Below are 16,912 nucleotides of genomic sequence, written 5' to 3'. Positions count from 1 at the left end.
ATGGCAAGCATGGAAAGGCATATTACCTGGGATCCATGTCTCTTCAGGGCATACCCATCGTAGTCATGCAAAGACTGTGGGCCGCCTCCAGGAAGCTCATTTGCTTGCTATAGCTTTTTCTGTATGGCCTCCGCCAACCATGTCTCCAAAAGAAAAACAACAAAGACTCAACGTTTTAATTCCTTTTTCTTTTTCTTGTTAAAAGTCAGGGTCCCTGTCTCAGCCCATTCTGGACTCCAACCCATGGCAGTCCATTTATCTTCACTTCCCAAAGGTTTGGATTACAGTTGTGAGGACCATGCAACGATAATTCTCTTTTAACAAGAAGTCAAGCTATGTGGGTGATGCAGAGGTGCATCCTTGTAGGGCTGCCAGCAGGGAGAAGAGGACTAACTGAGCAATTTGCAGCCAAGTGTTTCTCAGGTTCCACTGTGAACAGAAAGAATACATATCTATGTCAGCTTCCTCTAGCATAATCCATGGCCCACAATATCCTTTCTAAAGCAGAGGAAAAGTGGTACCACCTTTCTTTTTTCCTCTTATCTGTCTCCCCCAACAAAGTTTCAGAGTTTTCCAACTTGCCTGTCCTGTTTTTTTTTTTTTTTCTTCTTTAAGCTTTAATAAATTGGCCTTGAATTTTCTTCTGAGTTTAAGTTCTTGTATCCACCAAACTTGTTATACATAATTATACATTATACCCTGTGTTCCTCAGAATCAACACTTGAGGAGGGGCAGATCTCATACCAGTCTGGGCTACCTAAAAGGACCTTGTCACAAGGAAAAGAAAAACCAAATAGTAAATAAATACCAGCTGCCTTAGTTTCCTTTCCTAGTTACAGTCTATCATTGAGAGGAATGACAGGAACTCCAGCTGGGACAGAGCAGCTCGCTCTCTCTCTCTCCCCTCCCCCATTTCTCTCTAGGTTTGTGTTAAGATGACAGCTAACTATGATATGATAACCTTTTTGAAAACTTGGTTTAGTATTGTTCTTTTGAGTATAAATGATAAAAGTCTTACTTTTTCTCTCTTTTCTCTTTTTAAAATGTTTCTAGAAGCCCAAATAGTTCTCCTAGCCGACAGCTTAAACCTGGAATCATTTCTGCCCAAAATATCTACAGCTTTGGCTTTGGGAAGGTAAGAGTCTGATACTCCCAGCCTAGGTTTGCTGGTTTAGCTAGAGAATCATATGACCATATCTCTCCACCTTATTCAACTCTTCCGGGTTTTGTGAGGTAAGGGTTGGAATAGGATCTCAAACTTGAGATAGTCCTGCCTCAGTGCTGGGTTACAGGTGTAAACTATCATGTCTGCTCTTGGCTAAACCTGCTAATTTTTTCTCCTTACCGGATTCTGGAAAAGCAAAGACCATTCATTGACCCAGCGTATTCCCCAGTGGCCTCTTTCTTTAACTGGAAGAATAGAAGATCCCAAGGATACTATTTGTCCTCAAAACATTTCTTAGTTCATTAAAAGCATTTTAAGTATATTTATTAGACCTGTGGAAGGGTGAAGTCATCAGGAAGCAAGTCCATAGAGCTGACACAGCTCTCTGCCTGCCTCTCTGTTAAAGGCAAATGCCTGGGACCTTCATGAGAATTAAAGAATCTCAGTTCTTTTGCATCCTAGGCAAGATAGGCCTTTATCTATTTCTAACACCAGCCCTCAATCCCTCTTCCTTATCCTCAGAGTATTTTCTTCTTCTTTGCTCTTCTGCATTGTAGGAAAAATATTTCTTAGTGTTTTTGTGCCAGGAGCCAGCCCAGCTCTGAGAGGGGGCACAGAGTAGGACTCTGGTGATGGCTTTAAAGTCTGAGGGTCTCGGGGCTTTTTGGCTCTCTGGCCTGTACTGGAATGCTGGTGATAACAACTACTACAACTACTACTTCTTCTTCTTCTTCCTCTTCTTCTTCTTCTTCCCCTTCCTCCTCTTCCTCCTCCTCTTCCTCCCCTTCCTCCCCTTCCTCCTCTTCCTTCTCTTCCTTCTTCTTCTTTTGTTTGTTTTTTGTTTTTTGAGACAGGGTTTCTCTGTGTAGCCCTGGCTGTCCTGGAACTCACTCTGTAGACCAGGCTGGCCTCGAACTCAGAAATTCGCCTGCCTCTGCCTCCCAAGTGCTGGGATTAAAGGCGTGTGCCACCACTGCCTGGCTGATAACTTCTAAAAAGTCCTAAAAACTTCTTCTGAGGGTAAAAGACTGCAGGCTTAGGTGATTAACACCTGTAGCCTAACACCAGAGGATTAGGCAATGTGGCCTTTGTTCTATCTCAGCAGGAACTGCTGGGCTCTAACTTACATCTGCTAGTCTGAGGTGGCAGAAAGAAAAGACACTTAAGAAAAGTTATTATATAGATTTTATTACTAAGTGTAAAAAGTTTCCTATGAAAGCTATAGGGGAAAAGCAGAAAGGTCCTAACTGGGGAAAAAAGAAAACTAATATTCTATTTGGGAAAAGGGAAAAAATTCTATTCTATCTCTATTTCTATATCTAACTATTCTAACTTCCCTAACTATTCTAACTGTCTAACTCACTCTAATCTCTTTGTCCTCAGAACTTATACATCATTCAGAGTACATGGTCACATGTTACAAGGTTCATCACAAGTTCACACCAAAATTCAAGTCATAAATTGAAATAGAAGTTTACAACACAGAATGTTTACATGAATATTCATTAGGAGTAATTATCTAGCTAGACATTCATCACCTATCTAGCTCCACAGGTTCGCTGAAAATTTGAAGCTATAACTAGTTTATAATTAGTGAAGTTTTGTATAGATAAACCCAAGCAATATTTTCTCTTCTGTTCTGGTACCTATAATAAATTGTTAATTCCCTTTTAGTGATCCTTGGTTAATTGTTTTACAACTGCTTGGAATGTGCTCTGAGCAGGAGAAAGTCTGGTTATTATCTCTCTCGGGGCAATTAACTGATAGGGAGACTGTCAGAGTTCTTGTTGCAGTTTTGACTATGCCTGAGGGACTTAATAGCAGTCCCCTTATAAAAGAGCTTAATAATCATTGATACAATTTTAGGAATTCTTTTTTTTGGGGGGGCAGTACTGCAACTTTATTTGATATTCAGGTTAGTTCTCATCCACATTGACCGTCTGTAGATTTTTGAATGTGGTAACAGGCACATAAGTTACCAATGTGTAGAGCTTGTTTGGTGAATCTTCATCTTCATTACGTTTTCTGGACAAATGTACTCGGATGCTATATAGAACATTCCTTATTCCCTTGGCCCAGACAGCTTTATTGAGCCTGGTGTCAGTGCGCACATCTGGAGTCCCCATTTCCTTCATGGCAAACTTCCAAATTTCTTTGAGTACCTGAGGAGCATGCTTCTTGAAGCCCACTCCATGGATGCGCTTGTGAATGTTGATGGTGTATTCTCGGGTTACCACCTCGTTGATGGCAAAATGGCCCTTCTTCTTCTCGACACCCTTCTTTGCAGGAGCCATTCTGCCGGGCCCAAGTTGGACAATTTTAGGAATTCTTATAGGATCATCATTAAGACTTAAGTCATCTATTTGTCTATATAGTATCACTACAAGACAGTACATCTTTGTGGATCTGCAGAGTTCTGTTCCAAAGGGATGTGCTATTGCTTAGTGATTGTTACATATGTTTAATAATAATAATAATAATAATAGAAAAGGCTTATTAATAGCAGGAATCTTTCCTAAAATTATGTCCGCCACAGCCTTGCTAATGGGGCTCACTTGTCCCAGATTATATAATAATCTGAGGCAAGCATTTCAGGATGATCATCTGCTAATTATTAACTTGTCCCATTATGGCTCCTGACACTCCTGTCCTTACTGCACAATAAATGGTAAACACTGTAGCAAATTGATTTGAATGACTCTGGCAAGATAGTAAGTATGTAGAAGTGATTCCACTGGGAACATAGCTGTGCGAATGAAGGATCTCTGCCCTCTACCAAGGTGCTTGGGTGAGGATGGAAGTAAAAGAATTTTGGCTTTTCTCCCTTTTGTTGATGAAGGTGAAGCCAAGATCTCTGGCATGACATGTGATGCTCTGTTTGGGAGTCAGATCCCCAGCACAGGTGTATTGACTTTTGTACACATGGCCTGAGTTCTGAAGAGGTCACACCTTACTTTTTTATTGCCGTGACAAAACACCCTGATCAAGGCACCGTATAAAAGAAAACATTTAATTTGGCAGCTCACAATTCCAGAAGATTAGTGGTGGCGAGCATGGCAAGTGGCAAGTAGGCACAGTGCAAGAGTACTAGCCGAGAGCTTACAGGGCCACACCTCCTAATCCTTCTCAAACAGTTCCACTAACTAGGGACCAAACACTTAACCATATGAGCCTATGGGGCATTTTCATTCAAACCATCACAGCCCTCAGTCCCAGTCACATCACTTCAGAAAAGATGCTGGACTTCTGTCTGAACCACCTCAGTAAAAGGGAAAGAATATTTCAAGATTCAAAATAATATAAAGTCAATTGTGGACCATGTAGGATCATGCCTCTGATCCTACTCCTTAGGAAGGATGAGTTATTGTAAAAAGAGATGCTAGAAGCTAGCTGAGATGGCACACTCCTGCAGTACCACTACACAGAAGGTGGCAGGGGGATCATGCATTTGAGGCCTAGGTAAGCTACTTATAGAGATCTTATCTAAAAAACAAGCTGGGCATCACCAGCTTTACCTTTAATCCCAGAAGTTGGAAGGCAGACAGGCTAGTCTGAGTTTGACGCCAGCCTGCTCTGCATAGTGAGTTCTGTATCATGTCCCAAAAAATCAACCAACCAACCAACCAACCACTACCAGCAAAGAGAGTAAGTACATAGGTGTATTTACTAGGCAAGTAGCAGCTTTAAGCCAAGGACAGGAGGACAGGAGGTAGGAATTCTACTTTCTCTTTTTCCTTCCCACAATTTGAAGCTGTGCCTTGGTTTCAGTTTTACCTCACTTCAGGGATGCAGCTCACTTACCCAGGATCTCTTCCAGTAATTGGAGAAAAGGAAGTGATCCAGGCTGACGATGAGCCGACCTTCTCTTTCTTCAGTGGCCCCTACATGGTCATGACTAAGTAAGTCGGGACTGGTTGCTGGGAGTCAGTCCTATGGGAAGAGTGGCTTAGTGTGTATTTGTAGCTTCTTCTCAAACATGAAGGAACTCATACTGTCTTTAAATTAGTGTTTTTTACATTTGGCCAGATGATTTCTTGTTGTGGTCAGACATGTGCATTGTAGGATGGTCAGGAATGTGCCTAATCTTTCCCCGTTCTGTCTGTAGCCTTCTTGAATGTGACAAGACTGACCATAGACATTACCAAAGGATACTCTATCCAGAGAACAACTTCTCTAAACAATTTCCCATTTCAATATGCTAGCTTTTCTGCTGTCTAAAGAACTAGAAGCAGCAAGATGGCAATTAGCTTGCCTCTGAAACAGGGTGTGGTTCTCACTGGCCAAATCCAAGGATGGTGTCAGTAACAGGATTTGGATGTGACAGAAACCTGTTGGTTGTACTCAATCCTCAGAGATCTCATCCCTGCAGGGTCAGAAGAGTTGTCCTGGCCAGGATGTCTCAGCTTTTAGAACCTGGATATTTTTTTTTTTTCTTCAAAGAAACACACATCTACAAATGCCTTTGCTGGGTCCGCAACACCCCCCCCCACCCCACCCCCAGTTTTTCTGCCCGTGCTATGAATTCGTCCTTAGGTCATGTTTCTGTTCCATCACTGTGGCTCCTAGCCCTGCTAATGACTATTCCCAATTGTCTGGGTCACCACAGCCCTATCTGTTTCCATACTGCTGTCACCGTGGTCTAATATAATCCTGACCAGATTACTCACTCCCTTGAATCCTTCTGTGACCTTGGCCTCCTCACTTCACTCTCCAGGGTGTTTTAGAGTGGGTGGGGGATGGGGCGGTGGGGCTGGTGGGAGAGAGGATAGTAGAGATTCTGTGCGAACCTGTTTTCCAGGTGTGTGGGAAGGAAGACTGGTTCACTGAAGCAGTGGCTACTCAGCCCCTCCACTTACACTCTCTCCTGCTCTTTTAGCCTCGTGTGGAACAGGAGCCGAGTTACAGTGAAGGAGCTGAACCTTCCCACCCATCCCCACTGTAGCAGGCTGAGGCTGGCCGACTTGCTGATTGCTGAGCAGGAACACAGCAGGTGAGAAGAACCCTAGAACAGGAGCCACTCCGGGGGCTAAGTCTGTACAGACCTAGCCTTGGCATGTCCTAAGTGTGGGACTTGGTTGACTTTTAGAAGCTGCTAAAGAGAAAGGAATTCTGAGGCATGTGGATTGTGATGGTAAGGGCCTCAATTCTGTCATCTGTCCTGTGATTCAAGTCTTTAGATGGACAGGACCCAGGACCATCTGTTTTTTGCTATGTTCCCGAAGCCTCTGTTTGGGACCCTGTACCCATCCAGAGAGCAAATGACTGTCCCGCTTTCATAGAGCATAGCAGTCCATGAGGCCAGATCTGAGAACCACATCTTCACTACTAAGGACATTTCCGTGTGTCTCAGTTCCAAAGGCTTCCTGAGGTTCCAGAGTCATGTCATGAATCCTGACCATTGAGCTAGTTTCTGAGTAGGCCACTCAGCCTGTAGGAGGTGTCTCTAGACAGGTGAATCCCTTGCTTTTGAAGAAGCTTGCCTGAACCCACACAGTCTGAAAAGACAGTTGGATAGGCATGATTTGACATAAGGCTGAGTAGGTATGTTGTTTTGGACACATTTCAATTCTGGCTCTCTTGTTTTAGATAACTCTAGCTTGTGTGTTAAGCTGACCTATAACTAGCCATCACACAGACTATTTTGATTTGTAGGGTTTTCCAGCACTGTCACTATTGCCACTGATAACTCTTTCTTTAATAAACAATTTATTTTTTATTTTATGTTCATTGGTGTTTTGTCTAGATGTATGTCTGTGTGAGAATGTCAGAAGCCCTGGAACTGGAGTTATGGACAGTTGTACGCTATCTTGTGGTGCTGAGGGTTATACCCCAGTCCGCTGGAAGAGCAGCCAGTGCTCTAACCACTGAACCATCTCTCCATCCCATTACTGAGAATGCTTAAACCTTCAGCTTCTTCCAATAGATGTCTCCCCTTCCAGAACCCGTCTTCTTTTCTAAGAAAATGCTGTATATAAATTGTATTTTGTTAGTCGTTGGTTTTCTATATATTGTTTGTTTTTGAGACAAGATCTCATGTGGTCCAGACTAGACTTGAGCTCACTGAGTAGTAGAGGGTGACCTTGAACCTCCTGCTACCTCCATCTTCCACTACCAGGATTAAAGGCTGTGCCACTGTGCCTGGCTGTAAATGGGATTTGTTTAGAATGTGTTCAAACGACCTACGAGAGAGAGAGAGAGAGAGAGAGTATTACTGCTGTGTTTTCATCCTGCTGTCCTGTTCCCTGTCCTCCTGAAGATTTTTATCTTTTGTAGCAACCTGCGCCATCCTAACCTGCTGCAGCTGATGGCTGTATGTTTGTCCCGGGACCTGGAAAAAATTCGCTTGGTTTATGAGCGTATCACAGTCGGCACACTGTTCAGTGTCCTCCATGAACGGGTAAATGGTCATTCCATAGATTCCCCAGGTGTCCTTACTCTTCTCCCTGCCCTCTTCCTTGCTATCTTTTCAGAGTTTCCATTTGGAAGATAAATTTGTAAATCTTTTTCATGTACTGCATACGGTTTAACAAGCCAGATAAGGCTGAAAGCATGTGTTGGAACTAATGTGATTTATTTTTTCACATTGCTCACTTGCTTGCATGATTAGTGTGTGTGTGTGTGTGTGTGTGTGTGTGTGTGTGTGTGTGTGTGTGTGTGTGTGCTGTATCCCTGTCACATATGCCACAGTTATGTGTGTGGAAGTCAGAGGATAACTTTGTGCAATTGGTTTTTCCCCTTTCACCTTTATGTGGGTTTTGGGGGAATGAACTCAGGTCATTGCAGGTCATAGGATTTATATGACAATTGCTTTACCTGCTGAGCCATCTGGTTGTGTTTTGTTTGTTTTGAGACAGGCTTTGACTATGTAACCCAACCTAGCATTGAGCTCAAATCTTTCTTACTTCTCAGTCTCCTAAAAGCTGGGATTGCAGGTATGTAGCACAATTGCTGGCCTCCCAGTCTTTTCCTTTCTTTCTTTCTCTCTCTTTCTTTCTTTCTTTCTTTCTTTCTTTCTTTCTTTCTTTCTTTCTTTCTTTCCTTTTTTTTTTTTTTTTAATCAGTTTTGACGGAGCTAGAGACACATTGACATATTCTTGCTGAGCCATTAGCCACAGGCTCTTTCCCCCTACATTTTCCTTGTGCTCTGTCATGGTTTGTTTATATAGCAGCCTTCATCACTTCCTTCTTACTTCTCAGATTTCCTTGGGATGGAGGACTCTTCTGTGACTGACAGGTTTTGTGGCTAAGCTTCTTTGTGCTGGGATATGGCTTCTAAGAACTCTTTGTGATCTTATGCTAAATACCCTGGCTAGGCATAAAGAGAGACCCTCAGAGAATCTCTTCTTTATCTGTTTGGGCTGGAAGCTGAATTCTTTTCAACTTGTAGAGTCCTTTGAGCTTCCAGATTTTTCCATCTACATTAGATAGGAAGGTGCCAGGGCAGGTTTACTGGTGTGAGTGGAGAGACTTCCCTGGCATTTCCCCAGGTTAACCTGCAATGCACATACCAAATCTAGAGTACTTCCTCCCAAGCTCACCTGTAGGAAAGAATCTGAGACTTGGAGCTGAGACCTGGGCCAGTGGAACTGTAGTCACTTGACCTCACTGACTTCTAGGCTCCCATCTGCTGAATGAGAAACCAGGAAGCAGTGAAAATCAAATGAAAAGGCTTTGGAAATGGCGCCTGGAGGTCTTTTCTTTCTCTCTTGCCTGCAGAGGTCCCAGTTCCCAGTGTTACACATGGAAGTGATTGTGCACCTGCTGCTCCAGATTGCTGACGCCTTGATATACCTACATTCCCGAGGGTTCATCCATCGCTCCCTTAGCTCCTACGCTGTCCACATTGTCTCTGCAGGAGAAGCAAGGCTGACTAACCTGGAGTACATGATGGAAAGGTAGGTAAAGGCTGCAGTGTAGCTTCTTTCTTAAGAGGAACTCCATGGGGACCTTCATTACAGGGTTGACATCTAATCTGTTCAGGACACATGATTGATGGGAAAACTGTTCATCAGTACAGAAGGAGATTTCCCAAATGCCTAGCTTTGTTTGCCAAGGCTCTAGATAAGACTCGAGACAGGGTTTCTCTGTGTAGTCCTGGCTGTCCTGGAACTCACTCTGTAGACCAGGCTGGCCTTGAACCCAGAAATCTGCCTGCCTCTGCCTCCCAAGTGCTGGGATTAAAGGCATGCACCACCACTGCCCAGCCCCTCTGTACAGTTTTATCTTTTGCTGGATAGCAAAGACAGACTTTCAGGGCACTCAAGTGCAACAAAAGAAACTCAAACAATTCCCTTGTTCAAATGCTGGTAGTTGGTCTTAGTTTCCTACTGGGCTGAGGCCAGAGACTGACTCTTAATTCTCCACCCCAGGAGACAGCAAGTAAAAGTGCTTGCCACACAAGCCTGGCAACCTGAATTGGATCCCCAGAACCCACGATGGAAGGAGAGAATTTCTGTCTGAAAGTTGTCTCTCTTCCCATGCACCCCCTCCCATTGACAGGGTTTTTCTCTGTAACCCCTGGCTGTCCAGGAACTCACTCTGTAGATCAGGCTGGCCTTGAACTCAATAGATGTTTCCTTCTGCTTCCTTAGTGGTGAGATGAAAGAGTTGTGTACCACTACCTCCTGGCTATAACAATTGCCTTTGATCACACACACACACACACACACACACACACACACACACACACACACAGAGTCTTTCAAGGTCTTCCTAGTTAGTTTTATCTTCTGTAGCCTCAAATAGCCCAGGCTAGCCTTATATACTTGCTAGATAGCCAAGAATGGCCTTGAACTCCTGATCCTCTTTTCTCTACTTCTCATGTGCTGGAATCATAGGCCTTTGCTGCTCTTCTTGACCCTTCCTGGTCATTTGAGCTCACTTTCAGCCTGCTCACTTTCTGTGTCCTCATTGTGTCTACCATATCTAGTATATCTCGAATATACTTATCCCCTCTTGTATTTTTTCTTTTTAAAATTATATTATTATTATTATTATTATTATTATTATTATTATTATTGGTTTTTTGAGACAGGGTTTCTCTGTGTAGCCCTGGCTGTCCTGGAACTCACTCTGGAGACCAGGCTGGCCTCCATTAAAATTATTTTTAAAGTACACATTCATGTGTGTCTGTGCATGGGTATGTGCACATGTGTGCAACTGCCTGAAGAAGACACTGTATCAGATCCTCTTGGAGCTAGTTATAGATGGAACTGAACTTGGGTCCTCTGAAAGAGCAGTAGGTGCTTTTAATCATTGAGCTGTCTCTCCAGCCCTGTCTTTTTTTTTTTTCCCCCCACTAGATCTTACTATGTATCTGGAATCCATTGTGTAGACTTGACTGGCCTCAAATTTATGGCAGTACTCATGCCTTTGCCCCTTGAGTGTTGGGATTATAGCCATGTCCAGCACTAATTTTTAAAACATTTGTGTATGTGTGTATGTATGCACATGTGTATTTGTGTCCATGTGCCTGAGAGGTTAACATCAGGTGTCTTCAGTTGCTCTCTATTCCAGGGGTCCTTTTGTCTCTGGACTTCCAGCACTGAGATTATATAGAGGCCGTAGGCCTCGACCTTCCCTGACATGAAATTCTCAGCACTCAGTGACAAAGGAAGAACTTGTTTTAGCACATAGCTGTATCCTGTAGCTATTGCTTAAAGAGGCCTAGTCCCATGAAAAGTATTTCTTGTTTTCCATAAGGTTAGGCCTAGCCATCATCATATGACCATTAACATCTTTTCATCTCCATCTAAAGGAAAGATTTCCCCCAGTGCTGAGCTAACTTCACAGAAGCTGAACTGTGCAGGTTTCTAGTTAAGACAGTTAGATCTTTAGCAAACAGGAGTCGCTGTCTAAGCAGATATTGGTGGTGGTTGCTTCTTAAGGGAGATGAGCAGATGTTACCCTTTCTAGAAAAGAGGAAGGGGCAAGCAGGCTCACAAAGCAGAAGTCAATGTTAGCTCTGTTGTCTCAGATTAGAAGTAGTTTCTTATTCCAGTGTGACCTCATAATTAATATTAAAGCTTGCTGTTTTTCCTTTCTCCTTCACTCCCCCTTTTGGAGGATTGATTTCATAAACAGCTTCAGTTTTAGAATTGTCCTTCAAGAGCCAGACATCTCGGGTCCATTTGCTGTGTTACTTAGTAGGTGGGCTTAGATGTCAATACCATTTGTAACTTTATAGCTTGCATAAAAGGAGATGATGAGAGGCTGTAGAGATGGCCCAGTGGTTTAGAGCACTGGCTGCTCTTCCAGAGGTCCTGAGTTCAATTCCCAGCAACCACATGGTGGCTCACAGCCATCTGTAATGGGATCCGATGCCCTCTTCTGGTGTGTCTGAAGACAGCTACAGTGTACTCATATACATAAAGTAAATAAATCTTTTTTAAAAAGGTGGTAATGAACTGGAGTTGGTAACTTAGAGTGTCCAAATAAAAGATTCAAAATGATCAGGAGGAAAGGCCCTGCTAAAGATATCAGGCAACAATTTCCCAGAGTCTCAGGATGTTTTTTAGTGCTTTTTCCTTCCTTTTGGCTGTTTGCTTTTAACTGGTGAACTGTTGGATCTCTGACTATTCCTAACTTAGTAGCACATTAGAATATAGCCGAATTCTTCGTTTAAGACTGCGGGTCCTCCCTTCTCTGCTGCTATAGATTTAGGCCTCTTCTGGATGATGGCGTCTGCCAGGGAATCTATTTGGTCCTATATTGTTTCTACTGCTTCACCTATCTGTTCCCTGCCCTTTATAGCCTTGTTAGATAGATCATTGCGTTCTAAAGATGCTATTCTTCTAAACCGAGGTCCACACTAGCTGTAGTTCCCAATTCCACTACTAGGGAGGAGATGAGAACAGAAGTGCTTTTAAGCTTGCCATGGTAAAGTGGGAGATTTGTTACCTGGGGCTATATGGATTTATATAAACCAGAGTACAAGGCCCCATCCTTTTAGGAGGGAGGCACTGATGGGCCCATGTTATTATAGCACCCAGGACCACTGGTCCAGCTGTGGCACCATCCACAGTGAGCTGGGTCTTTCTACATCACTCATGAACCAGGAAAATGGACCATAGGCTTGCCCACAGGCCAGTCTCGGGGGCATCTTCTCAGTCTAGGTTTTCTCTTCTCAAATGACTCTAGCTCATGTTCAGTGGACAATAGAACAGCCAGGGCAGTGCTCAGGATTTGCAGCATGATTGGATGGATGTAGATGGAAGGAACACTTAGTGGGACAAAATCGGGGTTAACTACTTTGGCTCTATAATCCAAAGCAGCTAACCTTTTTAAACTTTTTGCTTGATAATACATATTCTCAGAGACTTCAAAGGCTAACATAAATGACACAATTGGTCAGTTAAGGAGTGCCATCTGCTGTTGAGAAACAGCATAACAATTTATTCTGGCTTTGTGCTCCCATAGAAATAGGAATCCCAAAGTAAAATGAGGTTTTCTAACTCGCCCACTTCTTTTTAAATTATGGTGCTGGAGATAAACCCCAGGGCTACACATGTTAGGCATGTGCTGCACCACTAAGCTACAGCCTCCGCTCAGCCCTTTGCCTTTATAAATTAGGAAACTGGTCCAGAGGGATGAAGGGGTCCAGGGGCATAATGAAGTAGAGCCAGATGATAGAAATGGTCCTAGGCCACAGGTAGGATGGACTGGAAGTTGAATGCAGTTAGGAAGCAGATCAGTTAGGAGACACTGGGATGGAGCCAGAGAGCCAAAGTAGATAGAAGTGGAATGCATGGAGGAACTGGTATTAATAGCTGCTGGGGTTGGGGTGAGGTTGAAAGGAAGGAGAGAATGGTGAGAGTTGGCTAGGGTTCACTAGAGACATACAGGGCATGATAGAAATGTTGGAGACATTTGGGCTTGCTGAGCTCAGAATAGAACTTCAGGCAGACATGGAAATCAGCAAGTTATCATAGCTGCAACAGTATGCTTTTCTTTGTGATGTAAGTTGACTTGTGAGTCCAAATAGCTTTCAATTGTGCATTTATTTTGGGTAACACTCTGCTTGGGCACATTAGTTTGTTTTACATGCTTGTTAATGGTAATATTCCATCTCCTGTTGTAAAGATAAATAGCAGTCTTCTTCTGTTCTTAATTCCTCAATTGAATCTTTTGGTTTTTTCAAGACAGGGTTTCTCTGTGTAGCTCTGGCTGTCCTGGAACTCACTCTGTAGACCAGGCTGGCCTCAAACTCAGAAATCTGCCTGCCTCTGCCTCCCAAGTGCTGGGATTAAAGGCGTGCACCATCACCGCCCGGCTCCTCAATTGAATCTTTAGAGCAGGACACCACTTGACTCTGCAAGTCTCTCATCCTCAGCACCACACACCCCATTCCTGTGGGCAGGGACACAGGGCCTCTCATAAAATAAGTGAGCACTTGGCCTGTATCTCAGCCTCCCCATGCAGCTTTGATAGAGAAAGAAGACAGGCTGTAAGAGAAGAACGTGAGCACATAAGAGACAGGATTTGAATTCTGCTTATAAGTGACTTGTCTTTCTCGAGAGCCTTAGCTAAGCCAGAGACCTGAGGTTCCTTTGACGAAATGCCCAGCTTAAAGAAGGAAGCATGGCAGTTTCTTAAAATACATTACAGATAACAGAATACTCATTGCCTCTGAGGGAAGAACTGTATCTGTGTTTGATCCCTAGCACCCCCATAAAACAAAACCATAACCAACGAAAAAGCCTACTGATTTTTTGTGATACTAATGTAATTTATGTTAACTTACTATATAATTACATAGTAAATATTCCAAATTTACAAATTAAATATATAAACATATATTAGATTTGTATGCATATCATAGTATACAAGGCACCCCTTTACCATTTGGCAATACAAATAAAATGCCAGGATCACATTTTCTAGTTCACTGTTTGCTGACCTCTCTGCTCTCTGTCAAAGGCCCTTCATATAAGCTATGTAAACCAACTAAACTATATCACCAGCACCATAATAACTTAGTTATCAGTGAGCAGTCATCAAACCTTTATCAGATGCCTGCCATTATGTTCATATCATTTCTTACTTGGTGGAATGAACACTGTATGCACCATAGAGGGTTGCCACATCCATAATTTTATTTGATTACTATGACAGCCACGGGCAGTCAGTACTGACTTCACCTCACCCTGAGGCCTCTTATTGGCTTGGGAGATATTTAGGATTGTTTGACTTGGCTCATAGGGTGTCTGGTTGAGAAGGTAAGTTGTTTAGGTCAATCAGTGAACTTTGATGAACTAAAACAGCTCATTCCCCAGAGGACATGAGTTCAGAAAAAAAGCAGACATTGGCTGGGCATGGTTGTACACACCTTTAATCCTAGCATTCAGGAAGTAGAGACAGGTGGATCTCTGTGAGTTTGAGGCCAGCTTGGTCTTCATAGGAGAAAGGCTCTTGCCATTAAGCCTGAAAACCTGAGGCTGATCCTTGGGTTCCACTTGGTGGGAAGAGAGAAGTGATGCTCACAAATTGTTCTTTCTTTCTTTCTTTCTTTCTTTCTTTCTTTCTTTCTTTCTTTCTTTCTTTCTTTCTTTCTTTCTTTCTTTTTTTTTTTTTCGAGACAGGGTTTCTCTGTGTAGCCCTGGCTGTCCTGGAACTCATTCTGTAGATCAGGCTGGCCTCGAACTCAGAGATTCACCTGCCTCTGTCTCCCAAGTGCTGGGATTAAAGGCGTGCACCACCACTGCCCGGCACAAATTGTTCTTTCAACTCTACATGTGCGCTCTGCCACAAACACATACACTCATATACACAGTAAATAAATGTAATAAAATCTGTTTTTAAAATAATAAATAGCTACTCTCAAAGCTGCCTACAAGATATAATAAACAGCAGAAAAAAACGTAAGTAATGAAACTTAAGTGCATGTAAGATCTAATAAACAACAACAAAAAATGTAGCTAGTAAAACAGTACTACTTTTAAAGTAGATGGTTAGGGAAGGGCTCCCTAAGGCATTCCAGGCAGAGGGAACTAACTACTCATGCAGTGCGGAAGAGGTAGTGATGCCTTCCTGATGGGACTGAAAGGTGGTTCCTGCCATTTGAATGGAGTGCTAAGAAAGGAAGAGTGGCCACACAAGATGGGGCATGCAGGTCAGGCAAGCAAGGATGGGAGGAATTTACAGGAAATGGAAGAGCTCCAGGGAAGCCTGTTAATTCCGTGTTCAGCTGCATTTTCAGAAGCTCCAGGAGATTGTTACAGGAAAATATTTAAGTGCACTTTATGGTGATCATAATGTTTCCTTAAGGTAACTCTGCCTTGTGTTTCCTTCCCTAGCCAGGACAGTGGTCCACATAGGGACATGACTCGAGTGCCCCTCCCCACCCAGCTGTACAACTGGGCTGCACCAGAAGTGGTCTTACAGAAGGCAGCCACGATGAAGTCAGACATCTACAGCTTTTGCATGATCATACAAGAGATCTTAACAGGTGATCCAGGAGCACATTAAGTGTTGATCAACATTCTTATTGTTAGCTTAGAGATTTCCCCCAGGAATTACTTAGATGTATGAGAATTTAGAACTTACCTCCTGAGTCCTGAGAATAAATGCATACACCACTACATTTGACTTCAAGGATCTTCTTTGTGCTTATTAGACATAAGATAGTTTCCCAGAAATCTTTTTTTTTTTTTAACTATTAAGGCTCAGAAAAGCCCATAGGTCTTCCTGCTAGTGATAAGGCATTTAACAGAAGAAGGAAAAAACCCTCCAGTGCTGGGGATTGAACCCGGAACAACAGCTTCATCACTTGAGTTGTACTCCAGCCTCCAGAGCAAAGCGTTTCTGAGTATTTATTCTAAGTTCATTGAATATTTGTGTTGGTACTTAAGGTCCTTTGTGATATCCCCCTTTGAAAAACTTACAAAGGAGAGAAGGTTGGCGTCTGGAGAGTAAACATGAAACTGAACACTCACAGGTATCGCAGATGTATATATGATGTCTCTTGAAAGACATGAAAGGCCTTTGAGACAGACCTACATGACTTTATGGAAAGCACTCATGTAAATGAAGACAAAAGGACTCCTTCAGGAGAGAGAGGCAGGCATAGCCACATACAACACCAGAGTAAAACCACATTCCGCTTAGGGAGTAGGCCAGAGTCAGCTGGCTTTCTGGTGTTTGCCGTCCCAGAGGCAAAACTACCTTTTCCATGAGATGAATTAATGATGTACTCAGCTTGATGCCCAGGCATTTTCTTGCCCCCAAGTGTGCTAGGGATGCCCGTGTGTGCAGGATGCTGACACTAATGTTTGCTGTGGCTGGCAGGTGTTGGCCTGGTGTATAGGTAAAGAGGCTCTTTGTCCATAGTTGGGCTTCTAAGTGGTTTCCTTGTGGGAAGAAAGTAATGTTTAAAGAGACCAAGTGATTCACTAAAGCTACTGAACAATTTCTGATTTAAAGTTTTTTCTTTTTTTCCTTTACTTCTCTACATGTTATTTGTATTTTTAAATGATTTATTAACATATTAATTATATATAATTATTGGTTCCATGATGAAATTTTATACATGTATAAAATATATTTGTATCATATTCACCCCAATTGCTCTCTGTTTTATTTTTAATTTTATTTTATGTGTGTGGGTATTTGTCAGCATGCATGTCTGTGCACTGCTTGTGTGCCCGGTGTCTGTAAAGTTCAGAAGAGGGCATTGGATTCCCTGGACTAAGGTTACATATGATTGTAAGCTGTCGTGGGTGTTAGGAATTGAACCTGGGTACTCTAGAA

At 42.8% G+C, this 16,912-nt stretch overlaps 1 protein-coding gene and 1 pseudogene across 4 annotated transcripts in view; one reads left to right on the top strand and one right to left on the bottom strand.

Annotated features, from left to right (window-relative positions):
- Positions 1-16,912, top strand: part of Tex14 (testis expressed 14, intercellular bridge forming factor) — a 131,175-nt gene that overhangs the window by 70,007 nt on the left and 44,256 nt on the right. For all 4 annotated transcript variants that reach the window (XM_076936080.1, XM_076936079.1, XM_076936082.1 and 1 more), the window contains 6 exons: positions 1,054-1,135; positions 4,934-5,064; positions 6,042-6,155; positions 7,439-7,562; positions 8,882-9,060; positions 15,460-15,611. In XM_076936080.1, the coding sequence (XP_076792195.1) occupies positions 1,054-1,135; positions 4,934-5,064; positions 6,042-6,155; positions 7,439-7,562; positions 8,882-9,060; positions 15,460-15,611 (782 nt within the window). The remainder of the gene's footprint in view (positions 1-1,053; positions 1,136-4,933; positions 5,065-6,041; positions 6,156-7,438; positions 7,563-8,881; positions 9,061-15,459; positions 15,612-16,912) is intronic.
- Positions 3,051-3,465, bottom strand: LOC117710737 (large ribosomal subunit protein eL31 pseudogene; annotated as a pseudogene).

Source organism: Arvicanthis niloticus, chromosome 6, assembly GCF_011762505.2.
Source record: "Arvicanthis niloticus isolate mArvNil1 chromosome 6, mArvNil1.pat.X, whole genome shotgun sequence".
In the NCBI taxonomy this organism is placed as follows: Eukaryota; Metazoa; Chordata; class Mammalia; order Rodentia; family Muridae; genus Arvicanthis; species Arvicanthis niloticus.
Note: the sequence above shows the minus strand (reverse complement) of the source record. Positions and strands in the feature narration are given on the sequence as shown.